The 22,798-nt window shown below is 42.5% G+C and overlaps 2 protein-coding genes across 3 annotated transcripts in view; one reads left to right on the top strand and one right to left on the bottom strand.

Annotated features, from left to right (window-relative positions):
- Nucleotides 1-22,798, top strand: part of pcxb (pyruvate carboxylase b) — a 327,945-nt gene that overhangs the window by 185,311 nt on the left and 119,836 nt on the right. The gene's annotated exons all lie outside the window — the stretch shown is intronic.
- Nucleotides 9,038-22,798, bottom strand: part of LOC114546089 (leucine-rich repeat and fibronectin type-III domain-containing protein 2) — a 34,851-nt gene continuing 21,090 nt past the window's right edge. Inside the window, exon 8 of the mRNA XM_028564754.1 lies at nucleotides 9,038-11,986. Within this exon, the coding sequence (XP_028420555.1) occupies nucleotides 10,666-11,986 (1,321 nt within the window). The 3' untranslated portion in view covers nucleotides 9,038-10,665. The remainder of the gene's footprint in view (nucleotides 11,987-22,798) is intronic.

The raw sequence follows: 22,798 nt of genomic DNA, 5'->3' as shown, positions 1-22,798 counted from the left end.
AGCCAGTATTTGACGTCTTTTTTCCTTAATTCTTTTCAACTTTCGGTCTTTCATCGACATCTTTTTCTAATTCTCTTTTACTTTGTCCCCTCTGTGGCTCTACTTTCTCGCTGCCTATTCTTGTTTTCCTCTGTTCTGCTCTCGAGAAAAGCTGTAAAGGCTGTATCTCCGTTGTCTCTCACACACACAAAGCAAGATCTCCCACCGCCCCAACCCCCCCCCCCTTTCAGAAAATAAACCGCAGAACCTCACGAGATGAATGCAGGTACAACATTTCACTACTTCCCTCAGATCAGGAGTGAAGGGAGCCCGCGGGGAGGATGAGTCGGAGGAGTAGGTGGTAAAGCTCCGCCACATGGAGGACAGAAAAGAGAGAATGATGAGCGAAAAATGATGAAAAGAGGGCAGGAAGCTCCCATACCTGGGGGGAAAAAGTTGGAGAAGAGATGGGCAGTGGGTGGGGATGTTGAGAGAGGGGACTGATGAGCGGGAAAAGCCCTGCGCTGAAGTCAGAAAAAAGGAGAGAAAAGGCACAATCACATCTGGGACAAACGTATGAGAAAAGAAGAGATGTCGGGATTCAAATAGGTGAAAGGGAAACAAAATGGAGCATTCGGAAATAAGGTGAAGTAAAGAAACGTGGGTGATGGAGAGGTGGAGGGGTGAACAGAAAAGACATAGCGGAGAGTAAAACTCGTTCTCAAGTTTTCTAAGAGAACCTGTCAGTGAAGTGATGTGCTTCCCCAGCTGCAACACAAGACACAAGTTAAACGAGGGGAGTTGGCAGAGGGGAAAGAGATTGAGAGGAAACAACTGCAAACAATCACAGGACCATCACGAGCGAGTACTGAAGGAGCAAAAGGGGGAAAGGGACAGAAATTGGATAAACGCAAAGATGGAGAGGGGTTGAGACTAGTAGAGATCGGCCAAGAGAGGCCAGCGTATCACAGGAGGACACGCAGGTGCCTCTGTAGTGAAAAAATGATCCAGCTCAAAAATATGACTTGCTGTACACTTTATGTAAGAAATAGATCTGAAGAGAAAATATAAACCTACAGCATTCAACCGTTCCTATTCTCACTTAAAGGAACACGCCGACTTATTGGGAATTTAGCTTATTCACCATAACCCCCAGAGTTAGACAAGTCGATACATACCCTTCTCATCTCCGTGCGTGCTGTAATGCTGTCTGACGGCTCCAGCGGCATCAGGCCAGCACAGAACATGCAGGTGAATGGTTCCAGCAATCCTACTGCTCCGAATAAGTGACAAAATAACGCCAACATGTTCCTATTTACATGTTGTGATTTATAGAGTCACAGCGTGTACAAAAAACAACGTAACATGAGACACAGCCGTCTTCTAATTGTAAACAAACCGGGAACTATATTCTCAGGCGGAAGCAAGCCTGAGCAAGCTCGCAGCAAGCCTGTCTGAGAATATAGTTCCCGGTTTGTTTACTGTTAGAAGATGGCTGTGTCTCATGTTACGTTTTTTTTTGTACACGCTGTGACTCTACAAATCACAACATGTAAATAGGAACATGTTGGCATTATTTTGTCACTTTTGTCACAATTCGGAGCAGTAGGCTAGTTGGAACCAGTTACCTGCAGGATCTGTGCTGGGCTAAGCTAATGCTGGAACCGTCAGACAGCGTTACAGCACGCACGGAGATGAGAAGGGTATGTATCGACTTTTCTTACTCTGGGGCTTGTGGTGAATAAGTTAAATTCCCAATAAGTCGGCGTGTTCTTTTTAAAGAGCTCATATTATGCTTTTTGGCTTTTTCCCTTTCCTTTTATTGTGTTTATATATCCTTTTTTTTGTGCATGGAATAAGTTTACAAAGTGAAAAAGTCCACCCCAAAGGGAGTTACCATCTCCAACAGAAAACACTGTTCACAAACTGCTCCAAACAGCTCTGTTGTAGTCCAGCCTTTACTTCAGAGACAAACGTGAGTCATTTTGAGTCACTTTGTAGCACACGTTATAATGCTCGCCTAGCTGCTAGTGTGGCACGCCCTCAAACCAAGCTAGTTAGAGCTGAGGTTCAGATAGCTGTATCGCCATGTCCAGGAGACAGTGCAGAATTAAAACGTTACGTATGAAAGACTAATTTGTTAACATTTAAACAACTTACCACTCTGACACGTCTTGCTCCAGTCTAGGTTGCGAAGCTGGTTCGGGTTGTTCTGCCAGGGTTTCGGGATCAGGCTCGGGTTCAAACATTTTTTACAGCTGAGCCGAAGCCATCGTTACCAGCTGAAGCGGGCTTCGCTTGGATCACACTAGCTTGCTTTTCAGGGCCCGCCCTACTCTGCTTCTGACTGGCTAGTAGTCCTTACCTAAGCACCGCACATGTGCGACTCCCAACAAAGATGGAATATAAGTGAGATCCCTCACTCTGTAGCTAAAACAGAGAGCTCAACACACAGGGTGAAAAGAGGAGTCGCAGCAATGTGCAGTATGACAAAAAAAATATGGTGTGTTTTGAAAATTAAACAATGTAAACCTATTCTGGTACAACCTCTAAATACAATTAGGAACCTGAAAATAAGCATAATTTCAGCTATTGAAATTTGGTCATTAAAATTATACAAAAAAAATAGAAAACTCTGCATTGATTCATAAAACATTGTTTTGTTTGTATTTTACTAATGGGAATTGTTTTTGTAACCACCTCCTGCCCTCAAGCAAATCCGATTCGTAGACTCCACAGCTCCCACTGAGCCTGTCCTTTCTGCTGTGTGAAAGGACTCATGTCGCTCAACTGGTAAAACATTGAACGACACTGTCATAGTCAGTGGTCCCATTCCTTGTGTAGCTCAATAGCTAGGTTAGAAGGGTAAGGTGACCCTAATACTGCTGCAGGGCTTAATGGGATAAAAAAAACAACAACGTGCACTCATAATGGTGTAGGGCGCGTTCTATAAAGGCAGCCAGCAAAAAACCACATGTTCTGTTCCCTTTCTTCTTGCTGGCAAGCTAACTTGAATAACCTTTCCATTTTTTTCTCATGCCTTTTAAATAGACTGCAGAATAAAACTTACATTTAAACCGGGACAGAAAGAGAGCTAGGAGGGAGGGTAGCCACTGAAAGGGAAGGGACATCATCATTGTCTCTTAATAAAAATGTTTTCTTACTTAGCGACTGAATAGGGAGTGGGCTGAAGCGGGAGAATAGAACACGTGTCAAGAGCGAGGACAGAGGTGAAGGAGAGAGCTGCTGAATGGTAATGGTTTTGTTGTTTCTCAGCATGAATTTGAATAGGTTGCTTTTTTCATACACTTTGAAGCTTTTTAATTAAGTGAATGTACACACTAAGTGGGATTGACACTAAGAGGCATTAAAATTATAGAGGAAGATAGGGAAAAAATAAAGGAGAAGGAGAATAAAGTTAATATTCTTCAAGGGAGGATGACAGAGATGAAAACTATTTTCCTACAGTCAGGAGAGCAGAATACAATTGAAAAAAGACTGTTTGAGCGAACTGGCAAAACAATGAGAGACGCAAGGCTGCCGGGAGGTCAGGGAGACGTGGAGATTAGGAGCGGATGTAGTTAACAATGGAATAAATAAGGAGTTGGTGGAGGTGAAGGAGAGAGCAAATTAGATAGAAGGCGAGAGGAAATGATGCATTAAGGTGAAGCTCAGAGTCTAGTTTGAGCATTGTAACTCCTCCTTTGTTTTCCTTCTTCTGTCGTCTCTATTTCCTCTCACATCTGATCCTTTTTAAAGGTGCTCTGTGTAGCATGTCATTATCAAATTAACTCTGCTACCCTAGCGTGATTAAACACACTATAGCTGAGAGTGTTGGTGTCTGTGGGATCACACTAGTGCTGGTGTTTATCAGCACATTTCCAATTAACCCTTATGCCTACCATACACTAGAAGAAACAACTGAACAAACTTAGAAAAGACTGAAAACTGACACCATCTCACATCTAAAGACAATCATTTCACATCTAATGTTAAAGACTGTCATAATATGTAATAATAAAGACAGGGGATCTTGCAGGGTCACAAATTGCAAGACTACAACTAGATTCGTTTTAACCAAGCTAGCTAGTTGCCGCTAGCGTTAGCTGGTAAAAGTGTGCCGATTTTCTGTTCTGCCGCACATGCAGATGAATGTCTCCAGTCAGTAAAACTCCCGTTGGATGATTCGCTTTAGAAGGCTTGAAAATCTGTAAATTTAGCGCTTAGTTTAGTGCAGCGGCATAGCAACCATAAACAACACATATTATATATTGGAAAATAGTCTGCGACAGTGGAATCGCTTGAAAAGTGGTTTGGTGTAAGGTCGGCATAACTTGAGGGTAATCAAAAAATTGAACGCTTGCTACCTGTGTCTGTCAGCACTTCTGGGATCCCTAAAAAAAGTAGTCCAAGATAAGGCGCTGGTTCTCTGTATCATGTATTTAGATAAGGCACATGATAATTGACCTCTCTTCTGCTGCTGTAGTACTCAAGTTCTCCTCCTCCTCACTTCCTCCATCGATCTCTCCCTTTGCAGCTACTCCCATCTCTCTCCTTCTCTTTGCCAATCAATTTTTTTATCTACCTCTCTTCTGCTATATCTCTACTTCTATCTTCTCATCTTTCCCGGCTCTCTTACTCTCTCTGCTGAATTACTCACAGCACATGATGGAAGTGTCGTCGGGGGCGAGATAGCACATGATGGAAGTGTCGTCGGGGGCGAGAACCAGCTTTGTATGTCTTTACTTCCCCTGGTCTGAACCGCACTGAACTGCAGGCAAATACTTCTGAATGCTTTGAGTTAGTGCATCAAAGCTGATAGTAAGGTAATATCTCACAGGGGCTGCATCTCATAACCCTTATTTGATAGCTAGTCGACTCCTCGGTCCTCGGCTGAAGCGGAAGTTGTTCTGTTCCTCCTCGGTGAAGGCCATCTCAAAGATCATCAAGGAGCTATAGCCGAGCATACACGCGAGCAGCCTTCCCGGAAGCCGTGCAGCTGAAAGAGTTGCTAACTCCGCCCATACATCTGACAAATTCATGTGACGCTTCAGAGGAAAGGATGTCTCATCCCTCTAAAACACATTTGCTCGTTGCCTCTCTCCTCCCATAATTTCCTTCCATCTCTCCCTTGCCTCCTCGTGGGAGGGAGGCAATTTAAGGGTTATGAGATGCAACTCTAGACTGATATTGTGACGCATGCTCAATATGAGCGTTCTATAGTCCTCATTCAAACCTCATTTTCCCTGAGCCTGGTTAACCCTCTCTGCAAACAGAAGAAAGCGACAGAAACGGTGATTAGTGTCCGGCTGGTCGAGAATTCTTATATGTTCATGATTGGTATTTAACTTGAAGTATCATGTCAAAATGGCACTGTTACTTTAATTATTCTGAATGTCCAACAATAGAGGTGCATGATGGTTCATTAGCTCATACAGGGACGTAGGAAATCAGAGCTGTCAACTCCAAAGAACTGTGTAGTTAAAAATGGTAAAATTATATTTCATACCACACAGGCAAAAATCTCAGAAAATGTCTGGAATATCAGGAGCATGGCAGAAAAGCTTTTACAGTAAATGTAAAGTGACAAAGTTAAATGGCACAGCTGAAGTGTACTGGTAGCCAGATGACATGCACATATGGTAAAAAAAGAGCCGTCATGTACTATCAGGAGTCTGTTGTAGAACAGAAGGTCAGATGTGAAATTGCGTCAAACTCAAAAGTTAAGTGAAGGTTTTTTTTTTTTTTCCAGCCTCTCAAAAAACTTCTTTAGATGTGTATTGAACAATAACCGTCTCACTCAGTCACACTACTTTATATCCACTAAATCTTGCTGACAATTTCAATTTAAGCCACTAATTAGGTGTGACTCCTACTGCCGCTTCATTTTTGAAGGGGTTGGAATCATTCTAAATGTTTTGGAAGAAAGAAACGAGAGAGGGATGGAAACAAATTACTTTTCTAGATGGCCACCACTTTGCTTCACATGTGTATATTGCCTGTACATTTTTATTTGAGGAAAGTGTGTTGAGGCCTAAATCAAGGGCTCCATTTTGATGACAAAGACTGATTTGATGCATTTAAAAAAAAAAAAAAACGTTTTATTATGAATCCAATTTCATAATAAAATGGGTATGTGATATATGATCATCTTGTTTTTCTGGGATTTGTTGTTGTGGTATGTCAGAGCATTAAATAGAAGAATTTAAATAAGCATCTTGTTTATTATACCATATGTGCCCATTGATTTATACAAATCTGTTTTTAGTGTCTGAATTTTTCTTTTACAATTATTAGTCTCTCTTCTCAGTAGAATGGTAAGTTACAGTGTCTGCCCTTATTAAATCAGTTTGAGCCTCGGACAAGTTATAGAATGCCAAGTCACGTTTTAAAGGGACTCTGTGATTATCTCTTAGAACTCTATTTGGCTGTTTTTGAATTTTGTTTGTCGAGTGAAAGGACTTTATCAAAAGAGTTCAACTAATGATTCTGACTGTATTTGTGACACATCTGCAGTAGTTGCCATGGAGATGTCATTAGTTTGGAACATGGTTTGATGTGATGATCTTGGTACCTTTGACTGCAGATGTGATTTTGATGTTGCAGCACTGGTCCAACTGGTTTCTAGTGCAAGAGGTGCTGAGTGTTGATGCACCCTGAGTCAGCAGTTACTCAGCACACTGCAGGGAAATGCATCATACCTTGATCATAACTGCAAATGTCAGAGGAAGTTTGGCTACGGGCAGCCATGGCCTTTCAAGATGCACACGTGCACACACACACACACACACACGAGCATGCAGAAACACGAACTGCCACAAGGTTATCTTGCAGAGTGTATATATGCACATTTATGTACGAGTACGCTAAAAGGTGTTTGTGTGTGCGTGTTACTGTGGTGTTCTGCGCTGTGTTCTTCCCCTTCACACATAAGTGCACGCACACACACAGACACACACACGCACACACACAGTCTTTCTTTTTCAAAGGGGGCTGTAGCACAGACTCAGTCCTGCTTTTAATATGGCCACTTATGAGATTCAAATCAAATTGTCATCTAACCTAATGTTAGATGACACACACACACACACACACACACACACACACTGCAAACACAATGACCTCCCCCTTCACTTCTCTCCCTTGCTCATCATCATCTATTTGTTCATCTCCCAAGTGTCAGCATTCTCACATTTCCCTCTCTCTTTTTCTCTCTCTCGCTCCCTCTTTCTCCCTCTCCACATCTTTCACACTCCATTTAGGCATTTAGCAGCGTCTGCAAAGGGCTTAATAGAAAGTGAAAACATGCAAGAGGAGAGGTAGATGAAAACATAATGAGATTGAGGGAAGTTGATAGAAACCTTTCCACTGCTTTCTGATTCTCTCTCTCACACACACGCGCACACACACACACACACACACACACACACACACAGATGTGAGGCTTTATTTTGATACTTAAATTGAATGACTCTCTCTAATACTGCTGATTCCAATGAGAATGAAAACCAGCTCTGTTCATTCCATTCAGCCCCTTTCAGCTCCCTGTTCTGTTTGTTCCTGCCTCCCAGTCGCCTCCCTACGGAGGTGTTCTTGGTACATGCACTGGGATGAGAACCAGAGACAAACCCTGGACATGATGGTGGGACTCCATTCCCCATGTAGCCTGGGAAATCCCCAGGACCTCCCAGTAAGACCTAGATGACGTGGCTGGAGAACAGGAGGTCTGGGCTACCATGTTTCACCTGTTGCTACCGTGACCTGGTTTTCATTTGCTAGTTAATTTTTTCAAATGTACTGCTTGTCTATATTTTAGAAGTTTAATTAGCTGTGTTCAGTTTCGGATCGCTACCAGCTCACGCCTTTGCTTTGCTGCTAAATTAGTGTTTGACTCAGCTGCAGGGAGCAGTGTAAAGATCTTGTAATGTTTTACATTAGAAACCAGCAGATATAGTCGGTAATATCAAAGCATCAGAATTCTGATAGCTTTTTAGTTATTTTTCCATCTCTCAATCTCCCTATTCTGTGTCATATCAAATCGGTTTTTAGTCTTGTTGTTTACTCGTATGTTATTGTCTTTTTAAAGATTCATCTGTTCCTGGAACTATTGATCTACCTCTTTGTTTGCCTCTCTTTTTTGCACTTTTTTTCTCATCCCATCTCTTTTGTCTCATGTGCTGTTTTTAATTACCTCAAGAAAATTTTCTTCACCCTTACCATCTAATCAACTCCACTGATAGACAAGTAAACAACTTCCTTTCTGCCACACAGACATGCATGCGCTAAAGCTGCTTTGACTCACAAGTTTGCCTTGAGCTGTAAACCTTTCCAGACTGAGTCATCTTCCCATTTCTCTCCAAATTCAGAGTAAACCAAAGAGCTAGCATGTTCTGTTCTTCTTTATCCATGTTACTAATATATTGCTGAATTAAATAGAACTTAAAATCGGGTTTAGGCACTTGGTGATAAAATGACACAGACAAATAATGTCGTACTGTAAATTCTTTTCACACATACGCATGTAAAGTACATATGTGAATACACATACATCCAAACATGACACACTCCTTACTCCCTTGTGTTAATGAGTCCGTCTCGGTTCCATACATGTCATTTTTATTATTTGTATCAAGTCCAGAGAACAATATTGACTTTGGCAAAATGAAAAAAAAAAAAACGAAAGGAAACAACAGTAATGGTTAAAAGTCATTATTATTAATGTAGTTGGCTCTGTTTCATAGGCATCGGTTTGTGTTTGTTTTATTGTGTGTGTGTGTGTCTGTCTTTTGTGCTGTGTGTGCTTCTTCAATGTCTGTTTTGATCTTTTTCTGCCTAGCTATAATCGACATTTTTTAAATTCTAATCATGAGGATTTTTTTTTTTGCCTAGAACAAAAAATAATCACACATTTTGTATTTGATCCTAACATCAATCCCCAGAAAACTTTGAAAAACAGAAACACATGGTGCGACAAGTAACATAATTTTATATATATATATATATATATATACTATATATATGTACTTTCAAGTTTTCTCTTTTAGTTATTTTTTTCTCTTTGATAGATGTTAAGAGTCTCTGTGCTCTGTGCCATTGGATCAGTCATCCCATAATACATTTTGAAGAAGTCTTGAAGAAGAGTTTAGTGGCTTCCATAGTGGTTCTGTCATGTTTTTTTTTTTTTTTTTTTTTTTTATCTGCTTCCTTTCTGAAAACATTCACTGTATGGATTGAAAGTGAATCCATGTGGCACAAAGGAGTCTGAAGTCACAAAAAATGAAGTTGAAATTCCCCCATAATGTTTGCCGCTTTCTGACCACGCTACATTGCTGGAAACATTTCGCTCTTAGTTCACAGCATGTCCAGAAAGCGCTAAACCTTATTAAACACAAATGGAGTCTGGTCGACTGGATTGCCACTCATACACATTCATATACATGTGCGCACACTAACACACACTTAGGCACACATACACACACCCTGTCCCTGATCCAACAATGCATGCACACTTAGCATTGTTCGTTTGTTTGGTCCGTTATCATCCAACATCCAATGCGATCCTGCCTTTCAGAAATGCACACGCGCACATGTTCCATCATGCACCCCTGTCTCCATTTTGTTATCCATATCGACTCCGTTGTAATCCCAATTTCTTTCTTTTAATAATGTCTGTGCTGCACTCGTTCTTTCCAGCCAGTATCGATTGATCATGTCCAGTGCACCCGGCTCTGTATTTATGCTCCCATAATCCGCAGGCACTGCAAGCCAAAATCATTTTCCAGCCACAGAGGACACATAAAAGTCACATTCATTGCGTTTTGGAAAAGAGTTTCAAAATGGCCGTCAGTGTTGGAGTCCAAAAAAAAAAAAAAAGCAAGATGACAAAGCAGGACTATGTCATCCAAATCTTTTTTTTTTGTTGTTTTTGTCAGAGGAGCATGTTTCTCCAGTATTACGGGTTGTGTTGTTTTTGATCCAGTGTAAACAGTTGTGGGGGCTGAGGCCCTGGAGAGTTGAAGTGTTAGCAGGAGTCTGGTTCTATTAGTGTATAGGCTTTACTGGGATCCACGCTGAGCTCACGCCATCTCTGTCTCTGCTATATCACCTTTGTTCTGTTACTCTATTGATGTGTTCCCCTGTCTATGTCTCTCCGTCTGTGACTCTATACATCACTCGGGACGTTGTCTCTTCTTAAACTGCCACTCTCAAGTTTTGTTTTGGCGTTCCTTCTTTCAGGTTCTATCTTGTATCTTTTATTTTTGACTAATACAGCCTGAGCTCAGCCTTGAGTATTTTAGAACACTCAGCCGTTTCTCTCACTCTCTCCATTTTCCTGCCACATCTCTCTACCCACTCATTTTCCCGCCCATCACTCTTCAGCCCTCTTAGAAATCTTCACCTGACTTCCAGGTGCACTTCCCACCCCCCCCTTTCTTTTTTTGACTTCTCCCAGGGAAAATCAAGGAGCTGCACAAGTGAGACTCGAGTCAATTTTACTCTTCTCCCTTCGTCTAAACTCCCAACCTTCCCCTCCTCATCTGCAACCACTTCAACTCCCCTGTCCTGCTCCCTCTTCCACCTCTTTGCCCTGCTAAACTTAAGATTCCATTGAAACTGCCTCACAGACCCTTTATCCCTCTTAACTTAACTCTTAACTTTTTTTTTTTTTTTACATTCCATAACCCCCTACACTACACTTTCCTCCAGTTCTTCAGCACTCTTTCCATCCTTCCCCGTTTGCCTCCCCCTGTCTTTTACACTGCTCGCTTTCCCAGTACTGATCCCAGTGTTAGAGTTGGAGTTGGTGGTGTTGTAAGCGTGGATGTATCCCTGTTGAAACTGGCAACGTGCCCCAAAGCCCCCGCCACTCTCCTCATCGCTGGTCGTCGAAGACGTTGTGCTCGTCGTCGAGGCGCACTGCACTAGCATTCCGTGGAGAGACTGGCTCCGCCTCGTCCAGATCACGCTCAGCCGCTTGGCGTAATTGACAGCACCATAGCGCTTGGCAACCGTCGTGGCAGCATCGGTCGCCAGGGCAACAGAGGAACCCATATCCAGAGAGTGCCGCCGTTTGCTAACGGTCCCGCAGACGGGGCTTAGAGGGGACAGAGGGCTCTGATAAGCCTGTGAGGAGTTCCATTTGTCCCTGCTTCGGGGACTGATTCTCCAGTCCAACAGCTCTGAGTCTCTCAGGGGGGCAGCCAGAGAGAAACTGGCCCGATTGGTAAGTTCTCGCTCCAGACGGGGTTTCGGGCGGTCCCTGGAGTGTGACTGACGGGGCAGGGTGGATGAAGGGGAAGGGGAGTAGTAGAGGGGAGTTCTGTCACTTTCAGGGGTGTATGGCGGCGCCTTGTCCAGCTTCCTTTGCCTCACCACCAATGCCATCTCACCTACTGCCCCTGTCGTCATGGAAACTACGCCCCCAGCGGAAAGAAAATGCTCCAGGTTGACTTTAGGTTTTGGCCTGGGCTTTGGAGGGAGTTTTGGAGGCAGAGAGGAAGCAGAGTCTTCCTTCTCATTCTCCTTCACCTTGTCAGTCTCCCCTCCTCTTTTTGACGGCAGACCATTGGGCAGGACCACCATCATCATGTCCCCGGAACCATTTGATTGGTAGCACCCGCCACTGTTTCCCCCTTTGTCCCCGCCCCCTCCACATCCACCCTGACTGCAGGCCCCGCCTCCTGCTTCAGTGTTGCCGTTGTGACATATCATGTGGTCGCCATGATTGCAAACGCGGTGGCGAACCATGAGCGCCACCGTGAACACGAGCAGGGTGACGACAACAACACCGCCAACCAATATGGTCAGTGTACCGCCCAGGAAATGGGCTTGGAGAGAGCGGCATGCTGGGTAAACATCCTTGGTGGAGAACGTGGCGCAGCCCAGCACTTTTGTCGCTGCTAATGTTGTGATAGTGTCATCGAAAATGGCCAGCACACACAGGTTATAGTCCACACCGGAAACCAAGTTCTTCAGCAGGAAACGGTCACTGGTCGGCGGTAGAATTCTAAAGAGGGATAAAGGAGAAAAAAAAAAAAGTAGAGGTCAGTTGAATAAACAAGCCTGTTGTGCACAGGATGTGTAGTGAAATGTAAAATATCTGCAGTAACTCGAAGCCCAGCCTCAATATTCGGACCACAGTGGGACTACAGAGAAAGGGTTGACTATTGGAAAAGAAGCAGAGGAAGGGAGGAAGAAAGGAGGGCTGGAAATAGTGCAGGAGTGGATACTGCAGGAGGGGGAGAGAGGGAAAATGAGGCTATTGATGGAAAGCGCGCCCAGGGAAAATGAAAAGAGAACTCTGTCTGCTCATTTGGAGTGCGTGCTCGTACTTAAATCCCTGCGAGAAGCAAACATCAAGCCATTTTGTGGGACCTCGCATTAAAAAAAAGAGGCCATTTTAGGTTTAACGGTCAGGGCTAGGATTTACAGTGGAGCTGGGACATTTTGTGCTTTTGATTAGAGTTTATAGGAAATGAATGTGTCGATGTATTGTCATCACAAGTGAGTGTGTGTTTTGCTTTATTTTGACTGCAGATGTGGTAATGAGTGAGTGGTTGCGTGGGTTAATAAGAGTTTTGAATCTGTCCTCATTTTAAGTGTTTCGAGCAGCCGTTAGAACTAACAAACGGGGGAGAGGTGAACAATAGAGAGACAGAGAGGGGGGAAAAAACAATGAAGAGAGGTGGTGATGAGGACAGAGGGGCACTGGCTTTTTACATAAGTTGTATGTGCTCATTTCTGTGTTCTCATGTTTGTATTTAGGACATAGTAGAATAAAAATCAGTATTTTCACGTCAGTGGGTTTGTGTATGTGACATGCGGGGGTAAAGTGTGTGTGGGAGACTGTAGCACTTTCTAAGTGTCTGTCGCTGATGGGTAGGACTTTGCCCTCTGCTGTCCAACCCTCTTGTGTGGGCAAGTTAGCGAATTTTTGTGTTGCTACCATGACTATTTCGCCAGTGATTTTTTTTTTTTTTCTTTCCTCTGCTTTTTTGTTGTTTTCCGATTCCCTCTCTTTCCTCTTCCCTTTATCGCTACATCAAAGGGCTTTTTTGTATCCAGTTTTGCTTAACATTCCAGCTCTCCTATAAATGCCATCTAGTGTGACTCAGACACCGGGGGGAGCCACCACCGACGGACCCTGCCCTTAGTCTGTTTAAAATGCATTCAAAATAAAGAGACAGAGCGAGCACGCCACAACTTAGCCTACTTGTGTTTTTCTTTAGTTTTAAATTGGGTGTAATTTGGCTGCTGTTACTAATAGAAGTGAAATCAGTCTGACAATTCGCCCAAACATATTTCTGGCAGTGTTAAAGAAAGTATGGGATTAGATGTCCTAAATAATGCTAAAAGAAGCTGCCCACTCAGTGCAAATCAGGGGGCTTTGGGTTACGGTATGAATATTGATAATTGATTTTCACAGGCTTCTCAAGGCTTCAAAATGAACAAAATATTTCTGAACAAATGCCCAGAATATCAACTATTGCACAGGTATGATTTAGGATTTTATTAATTTTTTTGCAAAGAACAGCATGTTGCAAACTTGGTTACGCTGCCTTAGCAAATTTCCTGGAGTGATTTGAAAAGCAAGCTCTGGCACAGAAATGCCTTTTTAGCAGAAGCACACATTAAACACTATGTATTCATGACCAAACCACTTCCCTCGATTCATTTCCCAGAATATTAGTCATCTCTTTCTTTTCAAAGAGCAAACACTGACATAAAAAAAAAAAAAAAAACCCTGCCTCGTTGGATCACAGCAGATTCCAAACAAGAGTACAAAAATGAAACACTGAAACTGCTGAATATGCTGGTATCCATTCTTACTCTTGAAATATTTGGATAGGTTTGAAAGTCTCCTTCAATTAATGTCTTCACTCAAAGAACTGTTATGCTTCAAGGTGTCGAGGCAGCTCTGCCAAATGATAGACACTGACTACTCAAAACTTCAGAGCATTAACAGAAATTTGGAAAGAAAGTTGCAAAATTAAGTACTTTCAATGCATCTGAAGAAGTGAATTCAAGCCAACGCATGATAACCAAATCTCAGGAATAAAAAAAACAAAACAAACGAAATAAAAGCCTGTCTTGGTCAATCAGTCACACGGGGGGATATTAATTTGCCCGTGTAAAGTCCAGTAGTACTCAGACAGTAAGTTGGTGCTCAATTAGATTTCCCGCATAAAATATGCAAGAAGCAGCACTTGTAACGCTACCTCTGTTTCTGCTTAAAAGGCCTTGGTCATATCATAGGCTTATAAAAGGGCCTGAGAAATATGACAGTGGTGTCAGTTCATCCGGAGCCTTTATGTGTCTGTGTATAATTAATAGAGCCTGTGAGGCGGAGGGACTTGACCATCACTGTGGCGAGTACTCGGCTGAGGGGTCGGTTGCTGTAACAAAGGTTACATTTAAATGGGTTCTGATTCACTGTTGTGCACTGGTTCCTCATGTGCTTTTCTTTTCCCCTCTTTACCCATGTCTCCCAGTGTCCCAGTTTGATTAATATTAACTGTTGCAAGCTTTATTGGATTCAGTGTTAAAAAAAAAAGCATTTGCCAAGTCTCGAAGAAGCAATATATGTGCGGATTCCCTTTCGTCTTCCCGATATACGGTTGCATTATGAAATTTACTGCACCAAATGTATAAATGTGGATTAACATAAAGCAACTGAATCCCTTCTGCAGGCTATACTATCTATGATAAACTGGTGCACAGCATCAAACGATTCAATTGGTTCTCCATTGTGTGACCGTGACTCACTCACTCACACACACACACACACACACACACACACACACACACACACGCCCACCTTGACGGAAGCCTTGAGTCATTTTTTTTCCCCCAATCCTGCCATTCAATTCCCCTTTTATTCACTCTATCCTCTGTCCTTCACTCTATCGTTCTTTTCAGCTCTTCTTCAACCCTCCCTCGATATATCCTCCTTATTCCTTTTCCGTCAATCTATTATGAACAGATTTCCTTCTTTTCGCTGATCAGTACCTCGCTCTTATCTCTCCGTATCCTCTGCCCTTTTCATTGCTTTGTAGTCGGCCATCGTGGCTTTGCCCATACCTGAATCTGCAGTAGTGCACTCTTTCTTGGCACCTTTCCGACTTACATTTTAAGTTGTGTTCGTTTCCCTCTGCACCTCCTCTCCTTTGTCTCACTCTGTGTCTTTTTCCTCCGCTGTGTTTCTGCAGCTAATCAGCTATGCTTGCTGCAAATCTTTCTGCTATTATCACCGGCATCCAAGGTCTCTCCTCTCCTCTTCTTTCTTCATCCCCGTCACCTCTACATTTGCCTTCATCTTATGTTTCTCGTCCTCCCTGTCTTCCTCTCCCCTTCTCCCTATATCATCACTCTTCTCCACCGCCCCTCCACCACCTCTCCCTCCCTATAATGAGATAGTGAATCACCTCTCTAGGTGTTTTTGCGAAAGAAATAGGCAAGCAAATACTGAAATATACATGGAAGTCCTGGACACATTCACAAACGCATGCATCTTTGATATGCTGATTCACTCGCTACCGCTCACTGCATTATGCATTTTTATTTTTTTTTTAAGATTATTGTTTGGGGGGCTTTTCCCTTTATTGATAGTGACAGTGGATAGACAGGAAAGGTGGGAGAGCGTGCAGCGAAGGGCCAAAGGTTGGACTCGATCCCATAGCATATTTACATCCCTATTGTCACACGTGCATGCCAATGTACAGCTCTGTGCTGTGCAGTACATATCGTGGCCACATGAAATAATATGGACCTAAATCCTCAGTGCTCTTGAGACTAATGTATGTTCATAAATATCCAATGCACCACTCATAACTTGGACTACTTGCTCTGAAATGAAATGGATTGAATGGTTGAAGAGGCAGGGGGTGTTGGTTGTCATTACCATCCCTGTATTTGCAGACACATGGCGTTGCGCTCCGTCGCCTAACATGCCAAGTGTTTGCGCGTCTCTCTGTGATTCTAATTATGGTTAAACCAAGCAAAGGCACGCACATACGCACAGATGCAGGGAGAAAGTGAAAAGAGACAAGGGAGTGCTTTGTTCAAGCTGGTGACACAGAAACGAGTACTTATTAGCACCCGAGAGCGAGGGAGAGATGCAGGGAAAGGAAAAGTGTGAAAGCAAGGGGATAAAGGAGTGGTGGAATCCTGTCTCTTTTTCTTCATCTTTCCCTTTCCCCTCTCTTCCTCTCCTTATCTTGTTTCTCGCACTGCTTCATTTCTTCTTTATATCTGTGTTACCAAGTCTGGTGGTCTGACACCAGACAAGACTGGGCACAGAGAGCAAGAGAGAGAGACAGGAGAGACCGATAGAAAGACGAGGAGGAACAACAAAGCAATTATCTCCTCTTCTGGCTGACATCTATACTGCCCTTCCCCCATGTCATGTCTTTTGTTCGTTTACCTTTTCTTACATTTTTTGGTTTTGATTCGTTGGACTGTTTACTGTCTCCCTCAATGACGTCTGATCTCTTCTTCTGTTTTCCTTGATCTGTCTTTCTGTCAATCCCCCCCCTCCGTTGGATTTAGTTTCATCCCTCCTTCTGTCTTTTCGCTTTCCTTAATCTATCCTTCTCACTCGACTCTCCCTCATTTGGCCTGATTTTCCCGCTCCGCCTTATTCAGTTTTCTCTCTTTATTCCCGCTCCTTTTTTTAATAACCTCCTTGTTCTCCACAATCCCCCAGTATTTGTCTTTCTCCCTCGTTTCCCTCTTGTGATTTTAGCCACATAATCAAAGGAAGTATGAATCTCACTGGCTCCCTCTCCTCCTTCCTCTGACCCTACAGTATAATATAAGTTGACATATGTATTGAGTGCTGACCCTTTCTCTTTCCCATCGTCCCTCTGCCTCTGATGTGAGTTGACACATGTATTGACACAGTAGTTTAACACTTAATTACATCTTCACCTGGGGTACTACTCTTAACCCCATTCCGTCCCTCCCTTATCCTCCCCTCCATCCTTATGGCTGTCTAAGCCCTTGTTTCTCCATCTTGTGCCGTTGCATGCCTTCCCTCCTGCCCCCCAGTTATCTCTCTCTCCTTACATCCTTATCTATCCCTGCCTCAGCAGATGCACTCATCTTTTTTCTTGTATGATTTCTTGTATTGGCTACCAGGCGCATACAGGACTAAAATAGGACGCTTATTAGTTTCCTCAGCAATATCATATTGTACAATACAACGAGCCATATGCAACATGACAGACATTCAAAGCATCTCTGCATGTTCGATTTTTCCAGTGGAGGAAAATAGTTGATTTGCCATATAGTTTGGTGCAGCAAGCAAATATCCTCTGTGCTCTCTTGTTTGAAATATCAGTCAAATATGCTTTATAATTAGCAGCAGCAAATTAATGGTGTTGCCATACACCTAATTGCCGGGTTGTATTTCTTTAATCCTTTGATTTCCCTCTCCTTTTGTTGCTTTCATTTGTCTTATGTCTCAACATGCTCCTTTCCTATGGTTGTCAAACTGTGGGTCGCTCTTCTGAGACTTTTACTTTCATTATTCTCATTATTTCTTTAACTCTGCATGATTTCCCCCTCAAACTTTCTCCTCTCTCTTTCCCTGTGATCATTTCTCTTCCCATTAAATTGTGTGTCAAACTTGGCACTTTGAGTGCCCACGCAGCAGGAAGGTTGGTCCTGTGGTGACTGAGGCGAAATTTTGAAGATTGTCAAAGCCCTTCAATCCTGCCTACAGACTTAGAAGACCTCTGAATGTAATAGGAAACTTTTAGCTCTGACATGTACAAGTGTATAAATACCCCCACTGACGTACCTAATCCCTACCTAAGACATTCACAAGTTATTGAGGACTTCTATCCCAACAGATTGCCAATGTTAAAAAAAGGGTCAGTGGCACAAGAGAAAGCAACAGAGAGACTGAAAAATGTATTTCAATTTTTGTATACATACAGAGGATGGACCTAATGACAGATATATAGTGTAAATTGTAACACAGTTCCTATAATAAGTCCTCCAACAAAAAATATTGATGTGAAGCTTTGGGTGGTATTATGCACTCTCTACAGTACTTCATGCTACTGAATCGTTTTTAACACATCCTCAACAAAAACTATAAGGGTTTATTTTGTGCTAATTTTAAGGTTCATTGTTGTATTTTTGGTTTCTACTACAACTTGTTTACATTCTTTAATTTGTGAAAAACACATTTTTCTCACACCGTCTGTCTAAAAAGCTTAGTTTAACCCCCTATTTAAAAAGCACCCTTTCTAAAAAGCCCAGTCTGTTCTGATTAGTCAGCATTTCCGGATCTGCCACATTTGTGCCTCCGGCGTCTCTGCACTGTCACTGCAGTCGGCTAATGTCTGTTAGGGCACTGTATCGGCACTTTCTACATATATATATATATATATATATATATATATATATATATATATATATATATATATATATAGATAGATAGATAGATACCGGTAGATAGATACCGGTAGATAGATAGATAGATACCGGTAGATAGATACCGGTAGATACCGGTAGATAGATACCGGTAGATAGTTTAAAAGCCCCATTCCTGAATACGGGCTTTGTGCCTTTCTCTGTGGATTAAGCATTTTCATACTTTCACAGTATTTATATAGCACCTCGACATGCTTTAGGATTAAAAAAACATGGGAATCTCACTTTTTACAATATGGGACCTTTAACATTACCACCAATGATGCCTGTTTTGTAAGGTTGATAGGGCTTTTGGATTTAGTCCACCCCTGTGTGTTCTGTAGTGGTTTACAACTCAGCTCAGCTCACCCATGCATGCATGGCCATGTAAAGGAGACATTGTTCCGCAAACCTAGAAATCTCGCTGTAACAGATGGTTCTAGAGGTCGCTTACAAATGCTGCCTCATTAACATGATGGGACATTCTTTCTCCTGTTCTTTGTCCTTCAGGTAGGTTGTACCCATGCGTGGGCAAAAATACAAAATAATACAAAAAATAATACAAGATACAAATCCTTGGTTATTGTATTGCAAGTTTTTGTTTCAGAATTTCTGAATCAGATCTTGCATTTGAGGATCAAGGGCATTTTCTTGCGATCAAATCAAAGTATTGCACTGTTACACTGTGGCAAAGCTCCAGGAAAGGAGGCTCAGTTGACGGTGTCAGGGGAGCGGAGGGTGACAGGGTGAGCGGTGCCCAGCCGATGCCACATGGATGGCATCCCACCTGGCACTGTCACAGATGACATCAGAATTAGACAAGCCATGCTAAAATGGAGGCTGGTATTGTCTAGCATGCCACTGACCTTTTTTAAAGATGATTAAATCTGGCAGCCACACAATGTGCTCTGCCCTTCTGTAATCTATACATACACCATCTATCTAACTATGTAGCTCACTTTTTGTTCCATCTGTCATTCTTACATTCTCTCTGTTTTCCTCTTTTTCTATCTATCTCCCTCCTCTTTCCTCAGCTCAAATCAGCTGGGCTTGGGCTGGGCTTCCACCTGCCAAAAGCACATATACAGCAGCAGCAGCAGCAGCAACAACAAAATATGAACACAAATCTCTATGATAGCGCAAAATCTCACTCATCCATTCTCTCCTTTTGAATTCATAAGCCAGACTCCCTTTGGCGGACTCTTTTCTCAGTCTCACTAGCTGGTGTGATAATGCGGTTAGCTCAGCGACGTTGATAGCATGATAGAATCTATAGAAGAAATCACTGGCTGCCTTGTGGTGTGCTTCCTTTCAAATCACCAGTTCCATTTCCCCTGATCTGTGCTCCGAGACCAAATTCCCTGCTTCCTCCCTCAAAGCCCTCAGACTTCTCGTCTCCTCTTTCAACCCTTTTCTTCTCATTTCCAATTCAGTTCAGAGTTTATATCTCAATTTCACCTTTAAGATAGCCATTAATTCTCTATCTCTCCTTTGAGACTGTTATCCCTCCCCTCTGTTTTGTTTGGCGGTGTGATTTGTTTAGAGTTTAGTCAAACTCCAGATCACTTTCTCCCTCCTCGCTGAATTTCAGCATCTCTCCTGTGACGCCGGTTGCCTTGGCTCAGGCTTTCACGCTTATCTCTCCTCTGTTTTGCTTCTGTGTGAGACTCGGTGAGACTTTGTTTTCTATCAGCATTTCCTTGTCTCATGCGGCACTGCCGAGCCCTCACCTCTACTGACCATTATTATTTTAAAGTTTGTGCTTCCTTTTGGTTTGCAAGAGCTAAATTCAGCCAGGGCAGCTGGGGTTTAAAGTAATATTATTAACAGCTGTGCAGTTGAATGCAATCCAATACTACCTTTATCCAGCACAATGTTCCCTTTTTGTCGAAGGTGTTGTTTCAACTCTTGGGACGCTGTAGGTGTGGCAACCTGTTTGTCTCTATGTATTTATAGATGCATCATATGCTATATGCATTGGTTTGAGACACCTTTCCTCGATGGTAAGTAGCAAGACAGCTCTCCTAATAGAGTATTTTCCGTAGAGGAGTTAATGCAGCTGATCAGCGAGGGAGTTAAGATCTCATTCAGTTAGTTCAATTCAATCATGTAGTTAGTTCTCCATTTGTAATTGCCACAAATGTGTCATGGGACTGCACAGAATGTGCACATGTCTGTTTTGATATGGTGTTTCAATTTGACACCTCTTTGCTACAGGGCTTTCACCACAACGCCTCATTTCTTTTTTTCTTTTATCCCAAATTTCTGTGTTTCTTTCTCTTCCCCTCTGCACTCTTTCTTCCCTTTTTTCCATCCCCACGTGTATTTCAGTTGTGTACACCCTTTTCTCTCTGTTCCAGTGACAGATTTAAATACCTCCCCTCCCTCGCCCCGGCCTTGCTTCATTGCTCTTTCCTCAAGGACCATTTGGCCCCGCCCCTCTCTCTTCTTCCCCTTACTGTCTGTCATACTCTCTCCTTTCACCCATTCTTCTTTCATCTCAATCTCTCCCAAGGTGATTTGGGTAGAGCCCATCTCCTATCTTTGCCTTCTCCCTCAATCCCTTTCCTCCTCCTGAAATCATTCCTGTCTTAAAATTCACCCGTTCTTCCCTTCTGGCTCTTTCCATCATTCAAACTATTAGTTCCTCCTCCACATCTGTCATTTTTTCCATTCACCCCTGGCAGCCATCTTCCTTACTTTGCTTCAATCCTTCTCATTATACCTGCACACAGTTTTTCATCTTTCCAATCTTCTTTCCATCTGTCTGTCTTCCCTGTTCTTTCCCTGTCATACGGCTAGCTCCCTTCAGCCCCTTTTTGATGCCACTTAGAGCATAATACCATCTTATCTGAGGGGAACCACATTCGGACCCTACATTGCGGCATAGTAAAAAACTACAAAAATAATGCCATGATGGCAGTCCCTCTCCAACCTTCGCTCCCCTTCTCTTATTCCATATTTTACGGTAGCAACAACCCCGTCACATAAATGTTTCATCAGTCTATGCTTGTAAACACAGAGGCAGTCAACTTTGACTTCATGCCGCCATAATTCATGTGCTTTGCATTAGGGCTGTCCTCGACTAAAGATATTCTTAGTCGACTAACACCTATAGGATTTTGTCGACTAATCGATTAGTTGATTTAATTGACAGAGCTGTGCGCTTTGAGAGGTGGTTAAGACTAGAAAAGCACAATATAAATGTAGTTAATTAACCATCTGTTAAACTGAGTTTCTCCACAATTAATCCTGCAAAAGCACCACTTTAAATCTTGTGTTTACCATAAATGTGCTCAGAAGTTTCCTGAAATAATTAAGCATGAATAAGCATAAAAAATGACTAATCGACTAAAGAAATCTTAGTCGACTAAGACCAAAACGACTGATTAGTCGACTAAGAGGTGGCTGCCCTACTTTGCATTAGTAATGTACATGTAAGTACACCAAGCAGATAAAACCCAAGCCACACTGTTACATTTCGAAAGTCAGGACTCCTATTTTAAATCCATCCATCTCGGACTTATTTACTACTTGCTCAGCTTAAACTTGTTCTTCCTTCTATTCTTTTTGGCTGTAACCAACTGTTTACTGTAATATTCCTTTTCTTTTTGCTAGACCCACAGCTACTGTATACAGTTTGGCTCACAGCAACTGAGCAAAGATTGGCAGCTTTGCAAATTTGCTTTCACCTCATGTTTTTTTTTTTTTTCTAAAATGTAACCTAAAGGTATAAAGCAGGGTGTGGCAGTCTCCTAAACAATTTCTGGTAACAAGAACGGCATTGCAGCCCTTAACCTCAAATCTGGTCTTCATAAATGTTTGATTGTTTTTCCTCCTCTGAGAGCATGTTGAGTAAACACGGACGGTGAAGTGTGAAGGGATCTCATTTTAAATTCAAAATGACATTGCTTACTGAAGTTAAAATTGTTACTTCAAATTGAAAATGACATATCCCATCAAGATCCTGTGTTATGTTATCAGACGTGTCCATTAGTACTGGCACATTCTTCTGTATCTCACTAAATGTTGCTGTAGACATATCTTGCAGTCAGAGTCAGGCACTATTTACTTGCCTCTAGACGTTTTCATGTTCTAGGGCACACTGTCACAAATTTTTGATAGCTCCCCTCGCTCAAAATCATCTTTTATTCCCCAATGTTCATGCACTTGTCCTCCTATGTGCATTGACTGTCTATCCACCTGTTGGGTTTTAGTGTCATACAGTGGTGGAGATAAATTATTAACTTCCTTCGCTCCTCTATCCCTTCATCGGTCTCCCCACTCATCCTTCCCTTGAGCTATCCACCCGTCCATGTACAAGGTGAACAGTTGCGCTACTGAAGTGTCCCGCTGTAATGGATAAATATTTAAGGAGTTTTGCATGAAAACAGGA

This window comes from Perca flavescens, chromosome 19 (assembly GCF_004354835.1).
Source record: "Perca flavescens isolate YP-PL-M2 chromosome 19, PFLA_1.0, whole genome shotgun sequence".
Lineage (NCBI taxonomy): Eukaryota > Metazoa > Chordata > Actinopteri > Perciformes > Percidae > Perca > Perca flavescens.
The sequence above is the reverse complement of the archived record's forward strand: the minus strand, read 5'-3'. Positions and strand labels throughout refer to the sequence as shown.